This window comes from Amblyraja radiata, chromosome 1 (assembly GCF_010909765.2).
Source record: "Amblyraja radiata isolate CabotCenter1 chromosome 1, sAmbRad1.1.pri, whole genome shotgun sequence".
NCBI lineage: Eukaryota > Metazoa > Chordata > Chondrichthyes > Rajiformes > Rajidae > Amblyraja > Amblyraja radiata.
In genome coordinates this window covers 106,461,015-106,487,608 of record NC_045956.1, presented here as the reverse complement: position 1 = coordinate 106,487,608, position 26,594 = coordinate 106,461,015, and the positions used below count along the sequence as shown (strand labels likewise).

Below are 26,594 nucleotides of genomic sequence, written 5' to 3'. Positions count from 1 at the left end.
AATGTGTCCAGAGAATGGGTGTTCATGTTGTTTATTCGAAATGTAGAGCTGGAAAGGAAACATAAATGTGGGATATGAAAAGAGAAACTAGATGAAACATGAAAGTGTTAGACTGTTGCTATGGTTTGCAAACAAGAACTGTGACAAACTGATGCTCTGTCAGATTTCTTTATCAATTGCTTGTGCTAGTCATTACAGAACAAGCTTGAGTGGTCTCAGTTTATTTATTAATTGAACCAAGATAACACAGCGGCATAGAATTTTTAATATTATGGCCACGTGTTTGTGTCACCAAGACAACAGTGATAAAGAATGCAGATAGAAACATAGAAACATAGAAAATAGGTGCAGGAGTAGGCCATTCGGTCCTTCGTGCCTGCACCGCCATTCAATATGATCATGGCTGAACATCCAACTCAGTATCCTGTACCTGCCTTCTCTCCATACCCCCTGATCCCTTTAGCCACAAGGGCCACATCTAACTCCCTCTTAAATATAGCCAATGAACTGGTCTCAACTACCTGCTGCGGGAGAGAATTCCACAGATTCACCACTCTCTGTGTGAAAAAAGTTTTCCTCATCTCGGTCCTAAAAGATTTCCCCTTTATCCTTAAACTGTGACCCCTTGTTCTGGACTTCCCCAACATCGGGAACAATCTTCCTGCATCTAGCCTGTCCAACCCCTTAAGAATTTTGTACGTTATTGTACGATATTGTGGTTAGTGTGTAATGGTGAGGAAGAGTAGAAGAAATCAACTGTGCAGGTGATCCTCCTGTGACTTCTCTGGCCTGTTATTAAAGAGAAGGTAGGGGTGATGTGTGGGACACAATCAGCATGGGGAATATCTGGCTGTTTGTGGAGGATTTGCTGACCTTAATAACTAACATTGTTCCATCCACACAATCTCCAGTAGACTGCTGCCTGACAGATATGAATCACGTTTAAGAAGGAACTGCAGATGCTGGAAAATCGAAGGTAGACAAAATTGCTGGAGAAATTCAGCGGATGCAGCAGCATCTATGGAGCGAAGGAAATAGGAAAGGTTTCGGGCCGAAACCCTTCTGGTTATGAATCACGGCTTGACTGGAGGTTTGACGGGAGCACAAACAAAAGGCATGAAACCATCAGAGGTAAGGATACAGGGTAAGTACTTGTGATGGCCTGGGAGGAGGTTATGTTTTGTAGTAACGTGGAGAGCAATCAGGGTTTGTAATCAGATGGGGAGAAACCAGTACATAGGATTGGGATCTAGGAAGCCAGCAAGGATATTGGGGTCCTGTTCTAGTGGGCAGAGTCTATGGCATGGGGTTGTAATTCAAGTAAAAAGAAGACCATAAGACATAGGCGCAGAATTGTGGCATTCGACCCATTGAGTCTACTCTGCCAATCCGATCATGGACAAGGAAATCACACTGTGATGGGACGTTTGTGTGGCAGTCGAGGATTTTAAGGCAGACTAAGGTTGGGGTATTGGATGGTCCGTGTTTGAAAGCAGAACATTGGGTCCGGTGGGAGTGATGGACACAAAATACTGGAGTAACTCAGCGGGTCAGGCAGCATTCTGGAGAAAAGGAATAGGTGACGTTTCGGGTCGGAACCCTTCTTCAGACTGGAGTAATGCCCCTGTCCCACTTAGGAAACCTGAACAGAAACCTCTGGAGACTTTGCGCCCCACCCAAGGTTTCTGTGAGGTTCCCGGAGGTTTTTGTAACTCTCCTTAATGGTCGAAAGTGGTTTCCGCGTAGTGGAGGCTTCTTCTATGTTCCGGCGATTATTTCAAAAAATTCAAAACCGGCCTCGACTAAAAATAAGATGCCGTTTTAAAAATCGGTAATTTTTTAATCAAAGCGGTTGTGATGCTAGTTGAAGGTGGTTACGGAGGTTGCAGATAGTGGAAGGTAAGGCCTTTTTTCATCCAGTTTTATTCCATCGGGGAGATCTTACCTTCCACTACCTGCAACCTCCGGCAACCACCTTCAACTAGCATGGCAACCGGCTTCGACTAAAAAATTACCGATTTTTAAAACGGCTATCTATTTTTAGTCGCGGCCGGTTTTGAATTTTTGAAATAATCGCCGGAACATAGAAGAAGAGGGAACCGCACAGAAACCTTGGGTGGGGGCGCAAGGTCTCCAGAGGTTTCCATTCAGGTTTCCTAAGTGGGACAGGGGCTTTAAGGGAAGTGCAGGCACTCAGAGTTGTGTCATACAGTGAAGGAGTCATTGGAGCTCCAATTTTTGAATGCTAATTAGCTCCCCGCTTCCCTTTTGCATAATCATCATTGCTAGTCTAATTAATGAATATTACACTTGATCTGGTGGGAATTGGCCATGAAGTGTGATTAGGTTGCCTGGTCACAGTAATGTAATCACCCCACCTCTTCTACTGCTCTTTGCTGCCTGCTTAACGATTTGGCCCAGAAATTAGAATTTCTCTTAATAGCAGCTGAGTGCCTGCTTCCTTCAAAGAATATTGCTTTGCCCATTATTTTCCATTAATTCTGTCAAAGTAAAATGGGCAACGCAATCTGAAATAGAGTTTGGAGGAATGGCATCTAAAGGCTTTAAGCTACTAATATCATCAACAGTAACAACTAGCGTTATATATAATCTGCAATTCAATATGGTTTGTTCTCTACCTCGGCAGTGGGGGAGGGCCAAAGAATATTATGGGTGTGCTTAAAATAACAGAATTTGATTCATGTTTAAAACAGAAGATATTGAGTGGCTGTGGCTAGGATTTAAACATTCCACTGTGGTATTTTATTTTAAAGCCAAACCATTCATAGTCGTCAGACTCAAGTTCATTGACAAACTGAATTATGTGTTTAATCCCCAAAACAACAATAGGGCTGAATATCTTACCTTGAGATTTGTGGCTATATTGCTATTACAGTTCTTTAAGGGTTATTTAACGAAAACAAGAAGGAAATCTAAGAGCACAGTACATAATAATTAAGCTAGTGCACATAGTAAAGCCAGTAAACCAAGTTAAAAAACCCAAATGTGACAGGAAAGACCACCCGTGACCACCTGTCTATGGCGTTAACATCAGCCAGATCTGGGATTTTTATTTTCAGCTGAGACGTCCGTCGTCGTAAACGTCCCTTCTTCTGAACCATGTGCCTTTCCAATGCACTTCTCCCATAGCCATCCCTGCTTGCAGCTGGTCTTCTGTGCTGAATGCCGGCACTGTCATAAGCAAACATGGTGGTTCGTGGATCATTGATATTCGTCAACATCTCGGATCCCGTGATTTCATTTCTAATTTCGAGAGTGGTCAGGAGAATATTTCCGTGGGCATCTACCTATGTTGAAAAGAGAAATATTTTGAGGACGAGAAATGCAGGTGGACGTGTGCAACATCTACAGCTGATATTTAAGCTTGTTCAGAAATTTAGACCACTTTGTGAGCAATTAGCTGTCCATCCCATTTGTGAGCTGGAGCTATATATCATTTGTATTTCACTTTGCAGGCACCTGGGAATGCTAGAATCAAGGAACAACAGATGCTAATTTACACAAAAGGACATAAAGTGCTGGAGTAACTCAGCAGGTCAGGCAGCATCTCTGGAGAACATGGATAGGTGATGTTTTGGGTCGAGACCTTCAGTCTGAAGAAGTCTCGATCCGAAACACCACCTATCCATGTTCTCGGGAGATGTTGCTTCAACTGCTGATTTACTCCAGCACTTTGTGTCCTTCTGTGAAAGTAAATACCACAAATACGATCATTTATGATTTGCCCTTAGGGAAAGAAGCCAGCCTATAGTGACGATAATCTAGATGCCCATGGAAGAGCAGCCGCAAATTATCAAGCCATTTAATTTGAAAATAATTGGTCTCAGGGGAAAATAATATAGGGAAAATGAGCATGAATATTGGCAACTACTCAACCATCAAATTACAAGAAAATCCAGGCAGCCTGGCTGACCAGCAAGATGATCTTCATGAGCAACTGGGGACTGGTGCTCAAATTGTTTGACGTAGACATATCCCGAGCAACACACCATCCAAAGCCTTCTCTCACTATATAAGCTCAGTTGGCATCTCCCCTCACTGGATCAGTGCAGCACCAACATCTTTCAAGAAAGGCCTGGATAGAGTGAATGTGGAGAGGGTGTTTCCACTCGTAGGAATGTCTAGGACCAGAGACCATAGCCTCAGAATAAAAGGACGTACCTTTCTGGTTGGCGCAGATTCTTTAGACCACTGTATCTCTGGTCTAAAGCCTAAAGTCTAAAGGTTACCACAAATTATCCCTTAGCATAGGTAAGTGGTAATAAATTCAAGAATCAAGGCTATTTGTTGATCCTATGCATCAGGTATGCGAATCTTACCGACTGCTGCCTTACATTCCATGCAGCAACCACAAAAATAAATATACAATAAATGATCAGTTATTCTAAGTAAACTAGACCATGATAGTGCTAAAGCCAAACTACAAAGTTCAAAGCAGAGTGAATGAGCATGTTAGAGAGGAAAGTTGCAGACCTACCAGAGAATAAACAGTAGGAGGAATGAGACAGATGGTATGGCTCTGCTAGGACATAGCACAGGCCCGAGGAGCCAATTGGCCTCCTTCTGCACTGGAATAAGTAAATAACACATGACCCACTAAGCTGTTCTGCCAGTTCTACCTGGAGCTGCTGACTGTTTTGGATAAACTGAAGTTCACAGAGCATGGAGAACGAGAAATGCATCCAAAGATCGGAGGAGTATATGGGACAAAGGTGTCGGCACCAGGTTGCTGAGGTAGGTGTGGATATTGCCATAGAAGTAGAAGGCAGCAGCTGATGGAAACATACTTTAAGATGCAGGGAATAGGATGGTAGAAGTGAAACTTGGATTTAGGTTGTTGGAGATTTTAGCTGTCTGATTAATCTGGAACTAAGATTGCTGCAGGTGTATAAAGTTTGGATCAAGGATTGAAAACAAGGCTGTTATTTATGAAACACAGATGAAAATAAATTTCTCCTGATTCTAAACTAGATAGTGAAGGAAAGATAGTGAAGGAATGCAAGTGATCAGGATATTGTGCATTTTGACAATTCAGTCTGGGGATTGAATAGTAATCGAGATGGGGCAAGCAGTGATAAAGACCAGACTCTGCATCAACTATTGACAATCAATCCCGCAAATATTAGCAGTTTTGCCACTGAAGGCAAAAAAGAGGCTTCAAGACCATGTTAACATCTTCAAATGATGGGAACAATATAAAATATTCACTACTCACTGCAGAGGAAACCTGAGACACAATTAAAAGGCACACTAGAGAAACCAAATTCAATCAGTAAGGCCCTGTGAATGCAATCTCAACAGCAACACAATACTTCCAGTACAGCAGGCTTGCAAATCTTGGCAAGAACTTCTGTGAAGAGAGGAGGCAACAAACAATTCAACAAAACCTTTGCCCACTGTGGAACAGCTTCTCAATAGTTCCTTCAGACCATAGCCAAAAACCATAAAGCTGCTGGATAGGATATCTATACCCAAAGGTCATGGTGAATAATGAGCCCTGATCAAGAGACAGGCTGATGAGCTTTCTATATCCATATGCATGAAGAAACAAAATTCACAAATGCTGGAAACTCATCCATGTTAATACACCAGCCAAACCAGGCAAGAATACTTAAAGCCCTGCCTATAGATCATTATCTTTACCGCCATAAGGTCATGTGAAGGAGCAGAATTAGGTCATTTGGCCCATGAAGTCGCCTCCACTATTCAAACGAGGCTGATCTATATCTCCCTCCTAACCCTATTAGGAGGTTCCATGGGTGTGACTGACGTTTTCAGCAGCAGCTGGACTGAGGCGAAGGATAAGGCAATGTCTGACCCACTGAGTTTCTCCAGCACTTTGTGTCTACCTAAATGCAATCCTGATGAGTGCAACATGAATATCATCCCTAATCATTTTAGATTGTTTTCATATTTTATCAGGAGAGATTTTTGTTGCTTAAGAATTCAAGAAAGCCTAAAATTTCTGATAAATGCTATCATCAGAAGTGTGAAAACACACACCACCAGATTCAGGGACAGTTTCTTCCCAGCTGTTATCAGGTAACTGAATCATCCTAACACAACCAGAGAGCAGTGCTGATCTACCTCTGATGTCCCTCGGACTATCCTTGACTGGATTTTACTATCTTACCTTGCACTAAACACTATTCCCTTATCATGTATCCTTCCACTGTAAATAGATAGATTGTAGTCATGTATTGTCCTTCTGCTGATTGGTTAGCACGCTACAGAAAGCTTTTCACTGTATCTTGGTATATGCGACAATTAACTAAACTGAACTGAACTGAAGTGAAATCAATTTAAAGAAGACAGTCAACAGAATTTATATAATCTGAATTGCTAAAATGGTGAAAAAGAATTTAAGTGCTTACTATCAAATCTGTCACCACTGTGCTAAGTGTAGACTGTTCAATGGTACATGCATATTAAAGATTCTATCACTTAATAATAATGGATGGGATTTATATAGCGCCTTTCTAGAATACTCAAGGCGCTTTACATCGCATTATTCATACATTCCTCAGTCACACTCGGTGGTGGTAAACTACTTCTGTTGCCATAGCTGCCCTGGGGCAGACTGATGGAAGCGTGGCTGCTAATCTGCTCCTACGGCCCCTCCGACCACCACCAATCACTCACACACATTCACACACAGGCAAAGGTGGGTGAAGTGTCTTGCCCAAGGACACAACAACAGTATGCACTCTTCGGTAGCCGGATTCGAACCGGCTACCTTCCGGTCGCCAGCCGAACACTTAGCCCATTGTGCCATCTGTCGTCCCGACTTACTAACAGGATTGAGTTGAGATATAAGAGAAAATGGCCAAGCCAATTTACTAGTCTCAATGCAACAGACATCATTACTTGAGGGCAGAAAATATAAGACACTAATTAAAACAGTAGCAAAACAATATTTTATTTCACCAGCACAAGCCTCACTCAGATCTTGTCTCTGCTCCAATTAATACAAATTAAAAATCAGCTCATTTTCTTTCCTGTTTAACAATTCAATGCACGGGTTTGCTTGAATTGTCATATGATGCATCATTTTAAAACGTGGTGAGTAAATTTACCATTCTTTAGCAAATTATCCATTCAGAAAATCCTGGACTATACAATAGTACTGACCTCTGTGAAATAAGGGTGCAATTTTTTGGTCTGCTGTGCTCATTGTTTTAGCGTAATGACTACAGGAAAACGAGGGAAGGACAGAACTGCGTACGCACATTCTTTGGGTATTATGATGGTTATTTACATCCATGGGCCATGGACTTTAATAAGTGGTTATTTAACACCCTGGTTTGATTATAACATGTACTAGACTAAGTGGGACCCATTGGCTCCCATGTTCACACGGGAGGGCTGGTCCCCCAACGCAATATTCCACCTCTACCAATTCCAATATTGGTAGCCAGTGGGTGGGGGGGGAGGAGGGGGGCTTTCTGGAGCTCAGGTATGGGTGTTGTGGGCTGAAGGGACTGGTTTCCAGAGGGCTAGTATGGACATTGTGGGCCAAATGGATTCTTGGAGTGGCAGCTCAGTCACTCAAGCTTGATGTGCTGGCAGCTCACTCGCGGCTGGTGGGCTGGCAGTTGACTCACGGCTATTCCTTGAAATTCCATTTCAAGCAGGGTGAAAGGCCACCAAATTCAACTACAGTTTCTTACCACTTCAAGCAGGGTGCAAGGCCACCAAATTCAAGTGTAGTTTCATACCATTTCAAGCAGGGTGCAAGGCCACCAAATTCAAGTGCAGTTTCATACCACTTCAAGCAGGGTCCAAGTCCACCAAACTCAACTGCACTTTCCTACCACTTCAAGCAGGGTGCAAGGCCACCAAACTCAAGTGCAGTTTCCTACCATTTCAAGCAGGGTGCAGGGCCACCAAACTCAAGTGCAGTTTCATGCCACTTTAAGCAGGGTGCAATGCCACCAAATTCAAGTGCAGTTTCATGCCGCTTCAAGCAGGGTGCAAGGCCACCAAATTCAAGTGCAGTTTCATGCCACTTCAAGCAGGGTGCAAGGCCACCAAATTGAAGTGCAGATTCATGCTACTTCAAGGAAGGTGCAAAGCCACCAAATTCAAGTGCAGTTTCATCCTACCAAGCAGGGTGCAAGGCCACCAAACTCAACTGCACTTTCCTACCACTTCAAGCAGGGTGCAAAGCCACCAAACTCAAGTGCAGTTTCCTACCATTTCAAGCAGGGTGCAGGGCCACCAAACTCAAGTGCAGTTTCCTACCACTTCAAGCAGGGTGCAAGGCCACCAAACTCAAGTGCAGTTTCATGCCGCTTCAAGCAGGGTGCAAGGCCACCAAATTCAAGTGCTGTTTCATGCCATTTCAAGCAGGTTGCAAGGCCACCAAATTCAAGTGCAGTTTCATGTCACTTCAAGCAGGGTGCAAGGCCACCAAATTGAAGTGCAGATTCATGCTACTTCAAGGAAGGTGCAAAGCAACCAAATTCAAGTGCAGTTTCATCCCACCAAGCAGGGTGCAAGGCCTTCAAATCCAAGTGCAGTTTCATGCCATTTCAAGCCGGGTGCAAGGCCGCCAAATTCAAGTGCAGTTTCATACCACTTCAAGCAGGGTGCAAGACAACCACATTCAAGTGCAGTTTCATACCATTTCAAGCACGGTGCAAGACCACCAAATTCAAGTGCAGTTTCGTACCACTTCAAGCACGGTGCAAGGCCACCAAATTCAAGTGCAGTTTCCTACCACTTCAAGCAGGGTGAAAGGCCACCAAATTCAAGTGCAGTTTCCTACCACTTCAAGCAGGGTGGAAGGCCACCAAATTCAAGTGCAGTTTCATACACTTCAAGCAGGGTGCAAGGCCACCAAATTCAAATGCAGTTTCATACCACTTCAAGCAGGGTGCAAGGCCACCAAATTCAAATGCAGTTTCATACCATTTCAAGCCGGGTGAAACCACCATAAAACCATACAAAGCACCACAGCCGTAAGTAGTAGCGTTTTATCTAAAATCAATATATAGTATAAACAGGAAGTTGTCAAGTTTATACTTTTAATGCTGTGCTTTATTGCAAACCAACCACCACCAACAACCATTTGCTGTGCTTTATTGCAAACCAACCACCACCACCAACAACCATTTGCTGTGCTTTAGTTCAAACCAACCACATTTTCATTTTCAAACCACATTAAGGGCACTCAAGGTCAGTGAAACCACACTCACAGTTTAGTAGACATGTGTTCAGTGTTATTCACAGCTCAGACTGAGAGACGTGATCCTCTAGCTCCTCCATCTTGCAGAGACTGACTGAGGCACTCAACACTTCCGGGTTTTATAGTCCCTCCAGAAGTGGCCTTCAGGAGAGAGAATCTCAATATTTTTCAAACACTAATAACTTTTTTATTTTTCATCGATGGGAAAAACCCTCTTGTCCTGCACAGTGGATGGGATCTCTGAGTAAGATGGCCAGAAATCACAGCCGTAAGTAGCAGCGTTATTTCTAAAATCAATATACAGAACAGGAAGTGGTCAAGATCAGACTTTTAGTAATATAGATATTCTCAGTTTCAGGAAGGTAGTAGATTTCTAGGATTTTTTGTAGGTGGATTATTCCAACAGTACCATTTTGCTTTGGATGTTTGATATTTACTATTCTGAGGCTGTTTCTCAGATTTGCGGATGACTTGCTTCCACTCTGGCTTTGTGGGTTTTGAGATGACTGGCAAAGTCACGGTAAGAACTGTGGACTTTACCATAGGTAGTAAAGGAGCTAACTGATGGGGCAGGCAGGTCAGTAGTTTGTGAGGTGATGTGTTCCTTCCTTGAGCGCATCTTTAAAGCATCTTCTCTATCCGCCAGTTATCTCTGAGGATAAACATTGGACTAGTTTGTTTTGGGAGCCTGATATCAGGTATTTAAATGATATGGCCTGCCCAATGTTTCTGATTGAAACTAATGTCTCAGTGCTGTGGATATTGATCTGGGAGAGGATGTTAAGGTTGAATTTTGAGGGGGTTTTTAAGAAAGTATTAGTGGTGTTTTTACAATGCCTTGAGGTGCCTGCCGTTAGTAATACAGGTCTCGACAAAAATTAGTGGGAGGAGAGAAATAGATGCAAGTCCAGGTGGGGGAAAGGGGGAGAAGATGGGGGAGGTGTGGGGGAAGAAGAGAGAGGTGTGAGGGGGTGAGGGGGGGGGGGGGGATTTTAATTACCTAAATTAAATGTTCATACCTTTGGGTTGTAAGCTTCCCAAGCAGAATATGAGGTGCTGTTCCTCCAGTTTCTGTGTGGCCTCACACTTTCAATGGAGGTGGCCCAGGACAGAAAAATCAATATGGGAATGGGAAGAGTAGTTAAAATGGTTAGCAACCAGGAGATTCAGTCGGCTTTGGCACCAAAGCTTAATGGATCTCCCAGTTGCTATTCATTTAAACTCCTCTTCCCATTATGAGTATTGATATGCAGGGGTTCTTGGAGTGTAAATCAATAGTTCCCTGGATTAGAGAAGTCCCTAATGGCAATGCCAGTGGACAGAGTGGTGAAGAAGATGGATGATTCATCATTTGGGGCATTGCGGTATAGATTCATGATGCAGATGTATAAAACTTTGGTTAGGTCATGTTTAGAGTATTGTGTGCAGTTCTGGACAGCCTATTACAGGATGGATGTAGAGACTATGGGGTGGGTGTACAAGAGGTTTACCAGAATGCAGCCTTCATTAAAGGGCGCTAGCTATGCGGGGAAGTTGGGCTGACCTGGATTGTTTTCTCTGAAGCTTTGAAGGCTGAAAGACAGATTGAGACGTATACAATATTATGTAAGGCATTGATACGATAGATAGTAAGACTATTTCCACCACAGTGGAAATGTCAAATGCCAGAGGGTTGAAGGTGAGAGGGAAAAGCTTAAAGGAGATGTGTGGGCAAGTTTTTTTTACACAGAGAGGAGCCTGCTACCATGTAAAGTGGTAAAAGCAGATGCAGTGGGAGTGTTGAAGAGGCATTATATCAATAAATGAACATGTAGGCAGATGGGATTAGTTTAAATTGGTGCCATAGTTGTCCAAAGCATTCGTTCTTGTGCTGTGCAGTTTCATGTTCTACATAAAGCCCGTCTCTCTCAGCAGGCAGGCAGAGAAGGAATTCAAAGACTCATAGAATTGTTACAGCACTGAATGAAGCATTTAGTCCTTGAAGTCTCTCCTGATTTCTGCAAAAGCAAAGGAGACAGTTGCATTCTCTATCTTCCTCTTCACAGCCCTGCAATTATCCAGTTCCTGAAATATGATGGAGTCATCTTCCACTGCAAACTCATTGAAAACACTAACAGACCAGGCATATCATATCAATCAATATCCTGTGTACAGGACAAACAATTTCATTACTTTTTCTTTTCCCTTTTGGTGGTAATGACACGTGCAATAATGATATTTTAAGACTTCTTAAAACAGTGCGCACTTTGTTTAAACATCTAAATGATGGGATGTTTCTTCTGCCTTTATTTGATGGTTGAGGAACAGCAGGTTTCTTTTATATTTGTCTAGAAATCAACCTGTTATTTCAGGTCAAAAATAGATTTTCACTCAGTCTTCAATGCCTTTCTGATTGAGTGCTCTTCAGACCCAGTAGCTATGGTGATGGACAGTGTTAGTGCACTGGAGCATTATATTTTATTCTGAGTGGGATTCTTGCAGCTGATACTGAAATAAAATGTTCCTAATTAGAGCGAGATTCTATTATTCAATGACTGTATGCATGGCGATTCTTACTATTGTATGACTGAGAAATCCTGCAATGAAATTACAAAATTCATGAAAAATAACTAACAAAAGCCCATTGAAAAAATAAAAAATAAATAATAATTAATACTTTTACCAAATTTTAAAACAAAATAATCCTCTACCTTTAAAGCATTGGATTGGATAAAGTCAGGATTGGTAATTTCTGCCACAATCAGCCTTGGTTTTTAATTCTGGCTGCCTAGAGGGTTTTACATTAGGGTTTTGAAATGACTACGGCATATTACATGTGATAACTCCAAGGTGAATGCAGTTCTAAATAATATTGTGAAGCAAAATAAACATTAAAAAAAAAATACTTGCCATAAGCTACCCATTAAGGGACAGCTTCACAATTCCATTTAATAAAATATCTATTTGCTTCATTTGCAGGTGACAAAATAAAGCAGCAGCTTCGTTCTGTGTAAAACCTTGATTACGTGTGATGGTTTTTGGATTTTACAAACAATTGCCTTAAGAGGGTCTAGAGGAGTGGTTCAGTCCAGTCTGATTAAGGGTCCCCACCCAAAACATTGTCTATCCATGCTCTCCAGAGATGCTGCATGACCTGCTGTGTTACTCCAGCACTATGTGTCCTAATTGAGTGTTCCCGAGCTGAACAGTGCCCTTTGGGTGGGGGCCAGGAAGAGCAACGATCCCTCAATGAACCTCCAATTAAGATGAGCTACTTTAGATGGAGAGTATATAAAAGAAAACAAATCAAAATATATTGGTCAACTAAAATGGTGGAAGCTATAGTGCTATAGGAATATGGAAATCCCCACAACTGCATTAACTGCTTAAAAGTAGTGGCCGGGTGTGTCATTAGTTGCATGTGGAGTGGGTGGGGTATTTTATTGAGTGTGAACAAGTGGGGCTTGCATTCAACATGTGGGAAAGCACTAGACTGCTGGAAACAATACTCTAATTCAGTCTACTGACATGGAACATGCACTCAGTAGTCTACCTGCAACATCACTTCACATTCATTAATCTCAAACCCAGCCGCAGACAGGTCATCTACATCAGAGTAAACATCACTTCATGCCTCACAGCACATAACAGCTTTGGGATAGGCTGATATTCCACAAGCAGCAATTGCTTGGAATGGAGATAACAGCACACAATCAATCATTCTGCTACTGTTGATAGTTCAACAAAAATGAAATATTTAGAGCATTGTTTCTTGCAGTTGACAGTCATTTCTGGAATGTGATTTAAACCTATAAATACCCAAATTAATGTTATTTATATATATTAAAGATGAACTACAAAGGAATATGACTGGTGATGCTCCAGGTAAGACACGATGTGTGGAGTAACTCAGCGGGTCAGGCTGGCAGCATTACTGGAGAAAATAGATAGGTGACGTTTCGGCTCGGGACAACTTCTTCTTCCCAGTCTAAAGAAGGTTCCCGACCTGAATTGTCACCTATCCTTTTTCTCCAGAGATGCTGCCTGACCTGCTGAGTTACTCCAGCAATTTGTGTCCATCTTTGGTGTAAACCAGCATCTGCAGTTCTTTGTTGCTATATCCTCCAGGTAAATCCGATTGAAAAAAAAGAATGGATACTAGATTAAGTCCAGTTGGGTCCTAGCATCACACGGGAGGGCTGGTCCCCCAACATAATATTTCACCTCTCTACCAATTCCAATATTGGTGGCCAGTGGGGAGGGGGGCTTTCTGGAGTGCTAGTATGGGTATTGTGGGCTGAAGGGACAGGTTTCCAGAGGGCTAGTATGGACATTGTGGGTCGAATGGATTCTTGGGCTGGTGGCTCAGTCACTCAAGCCTGTTGTGCTGGCAGCTCACTCACTCAAGGCTGGTGGGCTGGCAGTTGACTCATGGCTATTCCATGGAATTCCATTTCAAGCAGGGTGCAAGGCCACCAAATTCAAGTGCAGTTTCTTACCACTTCAAGCAGGGTGCGAGGCCACTAAAGACAGCGAGTCGTGACCTCTCCCTCCTCCATCTTGCAGAGACTGAGCCACGCCCACACTTCTGGGTTTTATAGTCCCTCCCCCCTCACACCAGAAGGGGCGTGGTCTTCATGGCGCGATTGACAGGAGAAAGAATCTCAACATTTTTTAAACACTAAAAACTCTTTTATTTTTCATCGATGGGAAACATTCTCGGCACCTGATGAGCGGATTCTGAATAAGATGGCCAAAAATCATAGCCGTACGTGGTAGCGTTTTTTAATAAAATCATTATAAGGCGCAAACAGGAAGTGGTCAAGATTATACTTTTAATTATATAGAAGGCAAGGCAACTTTAATTAGGCAAGGCAACTTTAATTTGGCAAGGCAACTTTAATTAGGTAACACAGCTTTAGCATTTCCAAACCAAAGGCAACACAGCTTTAGCATTTCCAAACCAAAGGCAGCACAGCTTTAGCATTTCCAAACCAAAGGCAACACAGCTTTAGCATTTCAAAACTATATTTTCAAACCACATTAAGGGCACTGACAGGTCAGTAAAACCACTCACAGTTTAGTAGACATGTGTTCAGTGTTATTCACAGCTCAGACTGAGAGACATGACCCTCTCACTCCCCCATCTTGCAGAGACTGACTGAGGCACTCAACACTTCCGGGTTTTATAGTCCCTCCGGAAGGGGCGTGGCCTTCAGGAGAGATAATCTCAACATTTTTTAAACACTGATAACTCTTTTATTTTTCATCGATGGGAAAAATCATCTTGTCCTGCACAGTGGAGGGGGACTCTGAGTAAGATGGCCAAAAATCACAGCCGTAAGTGGCAGCGTTTAAAAAAAAATCAATATACAGAACAACAGGAAGTGGTCAAGATCAGACTTTTAGTAATATAGATTGTGAGGATCTGGCACAGAGATTGTGATTGCTGTAATTAAAGCCATTGCTAATGGTTTATTATTGTCACATGTACTGAGATACAGTGAAAAGCTTTGTTTTGCATGCTATATAGTCAAATCATACTATATGTGAGCACAATCAAGTCATAAACAAATAGATCAGATAGTGCAAAGAGAGAAATGCCAGAGTGCAGAACATAGTGTAACAGCATTGGAGTGTTACAATTATAGTCGAAAAGTACAAGGCTTGTTATGAGCTAGTTTGGAAGAGCAGGACTGCATCCTAGCTCATGGGAGGAATATTCAGTCATCAGATAACAGTGGGAAGAAATTATTCCTGAACCTGATAGTACGTGCTTCCAAGCTTTTGTATCTTCTGCCCGACGGGAGAGGGGAGAAGAGGGAATGACAAGGGTAAAATAGATCCTTGATTATGTTAGCTGATGCAAAATGTAGATGGAGATAATGATAGGGAGGCTGATCTGTGTGATGGGTTGGGCTACATCTACATTCCTCTGAAATTTAATGTGGTATTGAGCAGAGCTGTTTGCCAAACCAAGCTGCGATACATCCTGATAGAATGCTTTCTACAATGCATCTGAAGAAGTTGAGTTGTTGAAGACGTGCCAAACCTTCTTAATATTCTGAACTTTAACTCTCGACCATCTCACCTTCAGCACCATTGATGCTGAATGGGGCATGTACTTCACCTTGCTTCCTGAAGTCAATAACCAGCTCCTATGTCTTGTTGACATTGAGGAAGAGGTTGCCGTCTTGACACCTTGTAATTAACTTTTCCATCTCCTTCCTATACTCTGCCTCATCAATGTTTGAGATTGAGCCCATTACTGTGGTGCCATCTGCAAACCTGTAAATGGAGTTAGAGCAGGATTTGATCGCAAATACATAAGGGGCTGAGAGAGCATCCTGTGGTATTAAGAATTGGACAATAGACAATAGACAATAGGTGCAGGAGTAGGGATTCGGCCCTTCGAGCCAAATGTGTAATGTACTCCTCTTCGAGGAGTAATGTGCAATTATCATGGAGTGGGTTTTGTTGTCAATGATTGTGGTCCATGGATCAGGAAGTCAAAGATTCAGTGGCAGACGGGTGCTGACTCCTAGGTTCAGGAGTTTGGAGATGAGTTTGGTTGGGATTATGGTGTTGAAGGTAGAGCTGTCATCATTAAATAGTAGTCTGACGGAAGTGCCCTTGTTATCTAGATGTACCAGTGATGAGTATATGGCCAGGGAGACGGTGTCCACCGTGAATGTGTTGCAATGGTAGGCAAACTGTGGGGGATCAAAGCTCTCTGGCAGGTTGGATTTAAGACTTGCTCATTTCAATTTAGGTTTTAATTCAAGGTCAGTCAGGCAATATGAATCCCAGAACAAATGTAATCATGCTCAGTTGGAAGGGGAAATATAAGCAATGATTGAAAAGGTATTTCGCAGTAGATTTGGTGGAGCTATTAGGCTATCAAAGGTTTTTGGAGGTTTTGACTTTGGAGAATATAAACTGTAGGTTTTCCAAAGCCTTGGCCATAGTCTCAGAGTGAGAAACTAATGTGCAGACTTCAGCAAATCACTGAAATCACGTGGTGTTTCATCATTTAAAGTGCAAGCGCTATTAACATGGAAAAATAGGTGCAGGAGTAGGCCTTTCGGCCCTTCGAGCCACCACCGCCATTCAACATGATCATGGCTGATCACCTAAAATCAGTACCCTGTTCCTGCTTTCTCCCCATATCCCTTGATTCCTTTAGCCCCAAGAGCTAAATCTAATTCCCTCTTGAAAACATCCAGTGAATTGGCCTCCACTGCCCTCTGTGGCAGAGAATTCCACAGATTCACAACTCTCTCGGTGAAAAATTGTCCTCACTCTCTGTCCTAAATGGCCTAACCCTTATTCTTAAACTGTAATTTGATTTAATTCCTGTGTGAAAAGCCCATTTTTTCAACTATTACAATGTTTAAGAAGCATTTGGACAAGTACATGGACTGGGTAGGTTTAGAGGGATAGGGGGCAAAAGCAGGCAGGCGGGAGTAATGCAGATGGGGCATGTGGTCAGCATGGGCAAGTTAGGACGAAGTGCCTGTTTCCACCCGGTATGATTATATGACTCTATGACTTTTCAGAACAATGTGTCCTGTTCTCACACAGTGTGAGTGTGTGGAATTCTGCCTCAGAGGGCAGTGGAGGCTGGTTCTCTGGATGCTTTCAAGAGAGAGTTAGATAGAGCTCTTAGGGATAGCGGAGTTAGGGGATATGGGGAGAAGGCAGGAACGGGGTACTGATTGTGGATGATCAGCCATGATCACAGTGAATGGCGGTACTGGCTCGAAGGGCCGCATGGCCTACTCCTGCACCTATTGTCTATTGTGTTCTGTGGGAACACAGTTCTAGGGAGGAGTTCATTATTCACATGTTTGATGCGGTAACAACTTCCAGCTGCGGTTCTGAATTTAAGATTTACCGAATCACAGAAATCTATGGCACAGAAGAAAGGCAATTGATCTTCATTACTACACTAGCCAAAAGTGGATTTTAGGTTAGTTCAATTTCCCAGCTCGTTTCACAGACCTTGAGGTTTATGACTCTTCATGTTAATCTCCTATTTGTTTATTTTTTAGAACCTGAACATGATGAGTTCCCACCCACAAATTACAGCCTTTTCATCCATTAGTACCAGATTGAGCCTTGGTAGAAGTACATTAAATTATGAGAGGTATAGATAGGGTAGACAGTCAGAACCTTTTTCTCAGGATGGAAATGTCAAAGACTAGGGAGTATAGCTTTAAGGTGAGAGGGGCACAGTGTAAAGGAGATGTGCAGGGCGTTTTTTTTCACTGAGGGTGGTGAGTGCCTGGAATGTGCTGCCAAAAATAATGATAGAGGCAGAAACGATGGTGGTGATAAAGTGGATTTTAGATTGGGATTTAGATTAGGATTGGCACGTGGATATGCATGGAATTGAGGCATGTAGATCATGTATAGGTGGATGAGGTTAGTTTATCTTGGCATTATGTTTCGCATGGACATTATGTGCAGCGAGGCCTATTCATGTACTATACTTTTCTAAAGAGTAGACACAAAGAACTGTAAATGCCAGTTTACAAAAATAATGGACAAAGTGCTGGAGTAATTCAGTGGGTCAGGTAGCATCTCTGGAGGACATGGACAGGTGACATTTTAATTCGGTACCCTGCTTCAGACTGATTCTAGGAAGGACAAAAAAGGTTTAAGATATGGAGAGGAGTGAAATGTGAAGCCAGGGAAGAGAAAAAAAGGGGGAGCCCCAATTTCCCCTTCACTCCATCCCCATCCACCTATTTCTTTCCCTATGGTTTCACATTTCTCTCTTCTCTTCTCTCATCATCTTAGGCCCTTTTGTCTCCTTTTAATCTTTAATCTATGCCCACCCGTCTGCCAATCAAACCTCCTCACCTGAATCAACCTATCACTTGGTCGTATGAAGAAGGGTTCCGACTTGAAACATCGCATATTCCTTTTCTCCGGAGATGCTGCCTGACCCAGTGAGTTACTCCAGCAATTTGTGTCTATCTTCGATATAAACCAGCATCTGCAGTTCCTTCCTACACATATCATTTGCCAGCTAAGTCCCGTATGACCTCTTTTCCGGCTTTCTCTCCCCCCCAACTACAATCAACCTGAGGAAGGGTCCTGTACCAAAAAGGAACTTATGCATGTCCTTCAGAGATACTGTCTGACCTGTTGAGTTACTCCAGCCCTTTCTGTACTTTTCTAAGATCCATATATGTTCTATGTAGAGAAGCACTGTGAACAAGATGAGCGTTCTTAGAGAGAAAGAAAGGGAAAAAAGATTTAAAAAAACAAAGGGATAAAGCTACATAGCATAGACCAGTAGTAGTCCTGTTGGATAGAGGTTAGAGAGGGGAGGGACAGTGCACATCAAGTGGAAACAAGCAACTGCAATCCTATGATTCACTGAGTGGAGATGAGATAGGGAACATGCCAGATTCACCAGCAGGGTGAAAGAGAGGATTTGGTGGCAATTTAGGCAGGACTAAGGAATAACGTTTCTCAGATTTTGAGATAGAACATATAACAGATCATAGAACAGTACAGCACAGGAAACATACCCTTCAGCCTGTAAAATCTGTGCCGTACATGATGCTAAGGTTATAAGATCATGTCATACGTGATAGGAGCAAAATTAGTCCATTCGGCTCATCAAGTTTACTCTGCCATTCAATCATGGATGATCTATCTCTCCTTCCAAACCACATTCTCCAGCCTTCTCCCCATAACCTCTGACATCTGTACTAATCAAGAATCTATCTATCTCTGCCTTAAATATATCCACTGACTTTGCCTCCACAGCCTTGTGTGGCAAAGAATTTCACAAATTCACCACCCTCTGACCAAAGAAATTCCTCCTCATCTCCTTCATAAAAGAACGTCCTTTAATTCTGAGGCTTTGACCTCAGAATTAAGAAATAAGATTTGAGAGGGAAAGGAGTGAAGACAGAGTTAGAAAATTGCAAATAACTGAGAAAGATTTGATAGACCGCAGTGTCTCCTTGCCTTAGAAGAAGTGATTGTCTGGCGTGGCAAAGAGATCTGTTGGATTTGGCACGGGAACTGCAGTTTATAGCCTTTGGATAATTAATCGCCCGGTAAATGTATTGAAAATCTAAATGTTACTTTTCTCCTTTTATCATAGACATCTTTTAATTATAAAACTGCTTCTGTTTAATGAAGTGATTAATTCCTAATATATAAGTCTCCAACTTTTCCAGCAGAGATTCCCTCTGGACTTCATGAGATCATACTGCTATTTCTCAATGTTTAAAGTTTGGAATACCATTTTTTAAGGTGAATGGCATTTGTATCAATTTCTCCTCTCAGTTTCAATTGTAAACAATGGCAATGTTGAACCTACTCCTGAGTATAAAGCGTTTGGTCAATGTTTGCTGGTTTTCTGGGTTACAGGTTTGCTCTCACAGCAAGGAGAAAAATACCTGGCTTGTTCATGTTCGTAAGTGATAAGAACAGAATTAGGCTATTCGGCCGAACAAGTATACTCCGTCATTCAATCCTTCTGAACCTTCCGAATTTTGTAGTCGGCAGGGCAGTACTCTGCATATCACCAACTTGGACAATTTTACATTTTTATCAAGCCAATTAACCAAGCCAATTAACCCACAAACCTGTACGTCTTTAGAGTGTGGGAGGAAACCGAAGATCTCGGAGAAAACCCACGCAGATCACGGGGAGAACATACAAATTCCATTCCAAGGCAGCAACTCTACCGCCACCGTGACCGCCCTTTGGCTAATCTACCTTTCCCTCATAACCCCATTCCCCTGCCTTCTTCCCATAACCCCTGACACCGTGTATAGGGGGTGTCCACTTTGTCCGAGCATTGGTATCTCCTGTCTTTTGTATTCAAATGATTTGTGAAGCTGAATCCCTTAAGTTCCAGGGTAAGGAATTATTAAACATTTTCAGTAATGCAGTGCAGATTGGCAATGGAGCTTCATGTAAATATTGATTAAAATGTCACTGGACATATTTAATCCAAAAGTATAGCACATTAATTGCTGCCTTCACCACTAATTTGATGAGCATAATCAGGGGAAACTAATGATAAGTTTCTTTGGAGCAACTATGACAATGTTGCAGGAAGTCCAAAGAACATGAGGATAGAATCGACTGTGGCTGCTTCGTACTCCTTTGGGTTAGAATCCATCAGGGGTCAAACTAAATTTACAAAGTGTGGCAGCCTTTCTCATGTAAAGTTAATGGGTGTAATTGAAATGTGCTCCTTGACCTTGTTCAACTTTTGTTCAAGTCTCCAGGAACTGAAAGGAAACTGTGGCAAAGAATTGCAGGTTGTGGAATTCTTTTCCGCAGAAGGCTGTGGAGGCCAAGTCAGAGGATATTTTTAAGGCAGAGATAGATAGATTCTTGATTAGTACAGGTGTCAGAGGTTATGGGGAGAAGGCAGGAGAATGGGGTTAGGAGGGAGAGATAGATCAGCCATGATTGAACGGTGGAGTAGACGATGGGCCGAATGGCCCAATTCTACTTATATTCGTTAATATCTTAATTCACTAAAATATAAGCACAATGCATAGTTTATTCTGAGAATTATGAACATTGACATGGGTGGTGTTTTTTTTAAATGTCTTCCTAATATTTAAACACAAATATCGATCTAGTCATATTGGGAATGAAGTTTCTTAAAAATGTGAATAGTTTTTGGTGTTGAAAGGGTTAGCAGAAATTTGCTAAGCAGGATTGCTTCAGATGCAAGTTGGAACAGAACACACAGTCACCAACAGGAGAAGAAATCAGCTTCTTCATTAATGTTACTGCTTGATCTGGGATAGAAATAAAATGACTGCAGGGGCTTTATACTTGTGAAGCTCATTTTACATCTTTCTCTGGAAACTTTAACTGAAAAAAAATCTGTTTTATTTTAGTGAACTTTTATTCCTTTCTACTTTGGCAACCTTTAGTTCAAGATTTTTTTCTCCATTTGGTTCCATTCTTCTTTCCCCTATATCTTAATAAATCCACATTGAGCTTGCCATTAATCTGGCATCTCTTTGGTTTTCAATTGTTCATTTTTTTCTTCTATTTTCAGTCATGTTCATAAATCCATAAATGGTAAGGGCAGAATTAGGCCATTTGGCCCATCGTCTAATCTGCCATTCAATCTTGGCTAATCTATCTTTCCCTCTTAACCCATTCATCTGCCTTTTCTCCATAACCCCTGATACCCATACTAATCCACCCGTATCAGTCAACAGTTTGTCTGAACCTGTAAATCTTTTCTCAATTCTGCAAAGAACATTGGACACATTGAGTCCATTATTAAGGATGGAGTTTCTGAATGCTGCTGCTGGGAGCCCAGGGGTAAAATTGCAGAAACTAATGGTTGTATTCCCTGGTATTTGAAAGATTGCAGATTGATTTGATTGAAGTCTGAGTAGATACTTTGACATATAGAAAGAATATTTGGTAATTTTGGTAATAGCAAACCAGGAAGGCAAATTCAATGCTAGCATTTATATCAAAAAGACTGGAATACGAAAACAGAGATGTAATGGTGAGACTTTATAAGGCATTGGTCAGACCACATTTGGAATATTATGAGCAGTTTTGAGCTTGTAAAATCTGAGGAAGGATGTGTTGATCCAAGAGAGGGTCCAGAGGAGGTTTATGAGAATGATTCCAGGAATGATTGGGTTAACATATGATGAGGTTTGAAGGCTAGAGTGATTGTGGAATGCACGTTTCCACAGAAGTGGGTGGTTTTGCAGATAGTGAAGATGGTTGTGAAAGATTGCAGCAGGATCTGGATCGATTATCCAGGTGGGCTGAGCAATGGTTGATGGAATTTTGGGATGTCTACCAAGGGCAGGGCCTACACATTGAATGATAGGCCTCTGGGGAGTGTTGTAGGGTAGAGGGATCTAGGAGTACAGGCGCATGGTTCCTTGAAGGTCGAGTCGCAGGTAGATAAGGTGGTCAATAAGGCTTTTGGCACATTGGCCTTCATCAGTCAGAATGTAGAGTATAGAAGTTGGGAGGTCATGCTGCAGTTGTATAAGACGTTGGTGAGACTGCATTTCTGGGCACCATGTTATAGGAAAGATATTGTCAAGCTTGAAAGGGTTCAGAGAAAATTTACAAGAATGTTGCCAGGACTAGAGGGTGTGAGCTGTAGGGGAAGGTTGAGTAGGCTGGATCTCTATTCCTTAGAATGCAGGAGGATGGGGTTGAGTAGGAAATACAGATCAGCCATGATTGCATGGCGTAGACTTGAAGGGCCAAATGGCTTAATTCTGCTCCTATCACTTATGAACATGAACTTATAACAGTTACTGCTCCAACACAGCGCCGCTCAGGCACCTAACTCTGTAATTTAATTGTTATAATGAATGATTTGAAACTAACAAAATCAACACAAATCTTCTAAGGGAGACACAAGAGACTGCAGATACTGGAACCTTGAGTATAAAAGCAAACTGCTGGAGGAACTCAGCAGGTCAGGCAGCATCTGTACGGAGAAATGGACAGTCAATGTTTCAGGTTGGACCCTACTACAGACGGGGCTCGAGTTTCCAAACCTTCAGTAAAGGCTTAACTGCGTTTTTGCATTATTTCAGGTTATTACAAAGTATAATATACAAAGTCATCAGCAATGTAGAGGCAAACCAGTAAGCCTGGAGGCTCAGTATAAAGTCAAGATTGCCTAGTCCATCATGGGTACTAACCTCCCCACCATCGAAGGGATCTACAAGACTCCACTATGGTCCATTTACAGTAAACCCTCGTTATAACGGACCATAACAGAGAGAATGTTGTCCGTTATTGCCGATGACTGCAGATAATGGTTAATAGATAAAAGGATACAAAATGCTGGAGTAATTCAGTGGGTCAGGATCTTTGGAGAACATGGATAGGTGACATCTGGACCATTCCTCAGACTGATTAATTCAGCGGAGTTACTCCAGCAGTTTTTGGCCTTTCACTTTTAAACCAGGCATGGTTGCCGTGAGGCAGCTTCCCCTCTCATCGATTGCAAGGTGGACTCCTGGGGAGAAGGAGGAGGTGGCAGCAGCAGTGGGGGGGGGGGGGGGGGGGCAAGAAGGAGGAGGAGGAGGGGGAGGAGGAGGGGGAGGAGGAGGGGGAGGAGGAGGCCGACTAAACAGCGACTGGAGAAGCAGGTGGTAGTGGTTGAGCGGGCAGCGGATAAGCCGCTGCCGACAGCAAGATAGAGCAGCAGGTGAGAGTGGCTCGCTGGTGCACCTTGCGAGTTGGGAGTCAGGTCGGAGGCCAGGGAGATGGAGGGAGGCAGGTCATTCCAATCACATTCAGTTTACAATGCCATCTGTGGCCGCTCAGGCGATATATATCCACATATATACTGAACATTTGTTTTCTTTATTATGGTGTATTAGTTTACTATGTTTACATTATGTACTAGTTTACGATGTTTACACATATGTTGTGCCTCTGCAAGTAAGAATTCCATTGTTCCGTTTCGGGACATATGACAATAAAACACTCCTAACTCTTGACTCTCTTGTCCATTCAGAAAGAAGTCTGCCATCCTTACTCCATGTGACTTCAGGCCAAAAACAATGATATCAGTGCAAAACTTTCCTCTAAAATAACAGCTAAGTTTAACATTGATTGGAGATCATCAATTAATGGTCACTTTGGTAGTTTAAGCCTGGTTAACAGGAAGAAGATATTTTGCATTCTGATCACATAATATGTCACTTCACATCATCTCTACCCTTGGAAGATCTGTCTGCACCACACAGAGAGATTTGTCACAGACATTTACAACAGCTATCACTGTGCTACGCATTTATGGTGCCATATCATAAGAAAACAGAATTAGGAATATCAGTGTTGTAAATTCAGTTTTAGGTGATAAGTGATTTACTGTAGTTCCTGTTCAGCCTAGAAATCCCCATCTCCTAATAATAGAGATGCTCTGGGCAGTGAGGTTCAGATTTACACTGAGGTAATATAAATGCCTGATGAAATTCTCCAGCGCATTAATTAGTTACATTTAACCATAAATGGAAATTGCAGGGGAAATGATTAGTTTGAAACACCTTTCAACAAAAGTGATGAGATGTGTGCAGACATACAGTGGCTTGCAAAAGTATTCATACCCCTTGAACTTTTCCACATTTTGTCACGTTACAACCACACACGTAAATGTGCAAAAGTATTGAGCCCCCTTTACTCTGATACCCCTAAATAAAATCCAGTGCAACCAATTGCCTTCTGAAGTCACCTACTTAGTAAATAGAGTCCACTTGTGTGTAATCTAATCTCAGTATAAATACAGCTGTTCTGTGAAGGCCTCAGAGGTTTGTTAGAGAACATTAGTGAACAAACAGCATCATGAAGCCCAAGGAACACACCAGACAGGTCAGGGATAAAGTTGTGGAGAAGTTTAAAGCAGGGTTAGGTTATAAAAAAATATCCCAAGCTTTGAACATCTCACGGAGCACTGTTCAATCCATCATCCGAAAATAGAAAGAGTATGGCACAACTGCAAACCTACCAAGACATGGCCGTCCACCTAAACTGACAGGCCGGGCAAGGAGAGCATTGATCAGAGAAGCAGCCATGAGGCCCATGGTAACTCTAGAGGAGCTGCAGAGATCCACAGCTCAGGTGGGAGAATCTGTCCACAGGACAACGATTAGTCGTGCACTCCACAAATCGGGCCTTTATGGCAGAGTGGCAAGAATAAAGCCATTGTTGAAAAAAAGCCATAAGAAGTCCCGTTTGCAGTTTGCCACAAGCCATGTGGGGGACACAACAAACATGTGGAGGAAGGTGCTCTTGTCAGATGAGACCAAAATTGAAGTTTTTGGCCTAAATGCAAAACGCTATGTGTAGCGGAAAACTAACACTGCACATCACCCTGAACACACCATCCCCACTGTGAAACATGGTGGTGGCAGCATCATGCTGTGGGGATGCTTTTCTTCAGCAGGGACAGGGAAGCTGGTCAGAGTTTATGGGAAGATGGATGGAGCCAAATACAGGGCAATCTTGGAAGAAAACCTGTTAGAGTCTGCAAAAGACTTGAGACTGGGGCGGAGGTTCACCTTCCAGCAGGACAACGACCCTAAACATACAGCCAGAGCTACAATGGAATGGTTTAGATCAAAGCATATTCATGTGTTAGAATGGCCCAGTCAAACTCCAGACCTAAATCCAATTGAGAATCTCTGGCAAGACTTGAAAATTGCTGTTCACAGACGCTCTCCATCCAATCTGACTGAGCTTGAGCTATTTTGCAAAGAAGAATGGGCAAAAATTTCAGTCTCTAGATGTGCAAAGCTGGTAGAGACATACCCCAAAAGACTTGCAGCTGTAATTGCAGCGAAAGGTGGTTCTACAAAGTATTGACTCAGGGGGGCTGAATACTTTTGCATGCCACACTTTTCAGTTTTTTATTTGTAAAAAAATTTGAAAACCATGTATCATTTTCCTTCCACTTCACAATTATGCACCACTTTGTGTTGGTCTATCACAGAAAATCCCAATAAAATACATTTACGTTTGTGGTTGTAACGTGACAAAATGTGTTACAAGGGGTATGAAAACTTTTGCAAGCCACTGTATATAGTGCATAGAACACAACACAGTGTAGCACAGGACCAGCCCCTTCAGCTGACCATGTCTGTGCTGATTTATATAAGTATCATATTAATGCCTAATGCTCAAAACATATTTCCACTCTCTAAAAATGTTGCATTTCACAATTTGTTTTCATCAACTTGATTTACCTCCACCTCTTACTCAAGGCGAGAGCAGAAACTAAATTGATTGACTGAAAGATTGATTGAAGGATACAGCATAGAAACATCCTAATGGCTCATCAAGCCCACTATGACAATTGATCCCACTTTCTCATCCATTCCTTACAGACCAGAGGCAATTTTGCAGAGGCCAATTAACCTACAAACCCATACATATATGGGATGTGGGACGAAACAGGATCACCCGGGGGAAATCCATGTGGTCACAGGGAGAACATGCAAACTCCACACAGACAACACCCAAGGTCAGGATCGAACCTGGTCACTGCTGCTCTGCCCGCTGCACCACTATAACTGTATCATTCATCGCTTCACACTCACACAGAAGTTCCATTTATTTTTACCTGAGCTTTGTTGTTTCCCAGTCTGGCTTTCACTTGGTTCTGAGTGTCTTCCTCAGCTGCTTTCTTCTGAAGCTGTGGCCCTCTTCCAAAGAATATATAGTTAACGAATGCATACTCCAACAAAGCCAGGAACACAAAGACAAAGCAACCCATCAGGTAAATGTCAATGGCCTTGACATAGGGGATCTTGGGAAGCGTTTCCCTAAGGTGAGTGCTGATGGTTGTCATGGTAAGCACAGTTGTGATTCCTGTAAAATAAGTCAAAATCAACATGAAATATTT

At 42.3% G+C, this 26,594-nt stretch overlaps 1 protein-coding gene across 1 annotated transcript in view; it reads right to left on the bottom strand.

The window, feature by feature from the left end:
• Nucleotides 1–2,152: 2,152 nt before the first annotated feature.
• Nucleotides 2,153–26,594, bottom strand: part of gabrb1 (gamma-aminobutyric acid type A receptor subunit beta1) — a 288,316-nt gene continuing 263,874 nt past the window's right edge. Inside the window, exons 8-9 of the mRNA XM_033028072.1 lie at nucleotides 26,313–26,560; nucleotides 2,153–3,308 (exon numbers count right to left, since the gene is read on the bottom strand). Of these exons, the coding sequence (XP_032883963.1) occupies nucleotides 2,961–3,308; nucleotides 26,313–26,560 (596 nt within the window). The 3' untranslated portion in view covers nucleotides 2,153–2,960. The remainder of the gene's footprint in view (nucleotides 3,309–26,312; nucleotides 26,561–26,594) is intronic.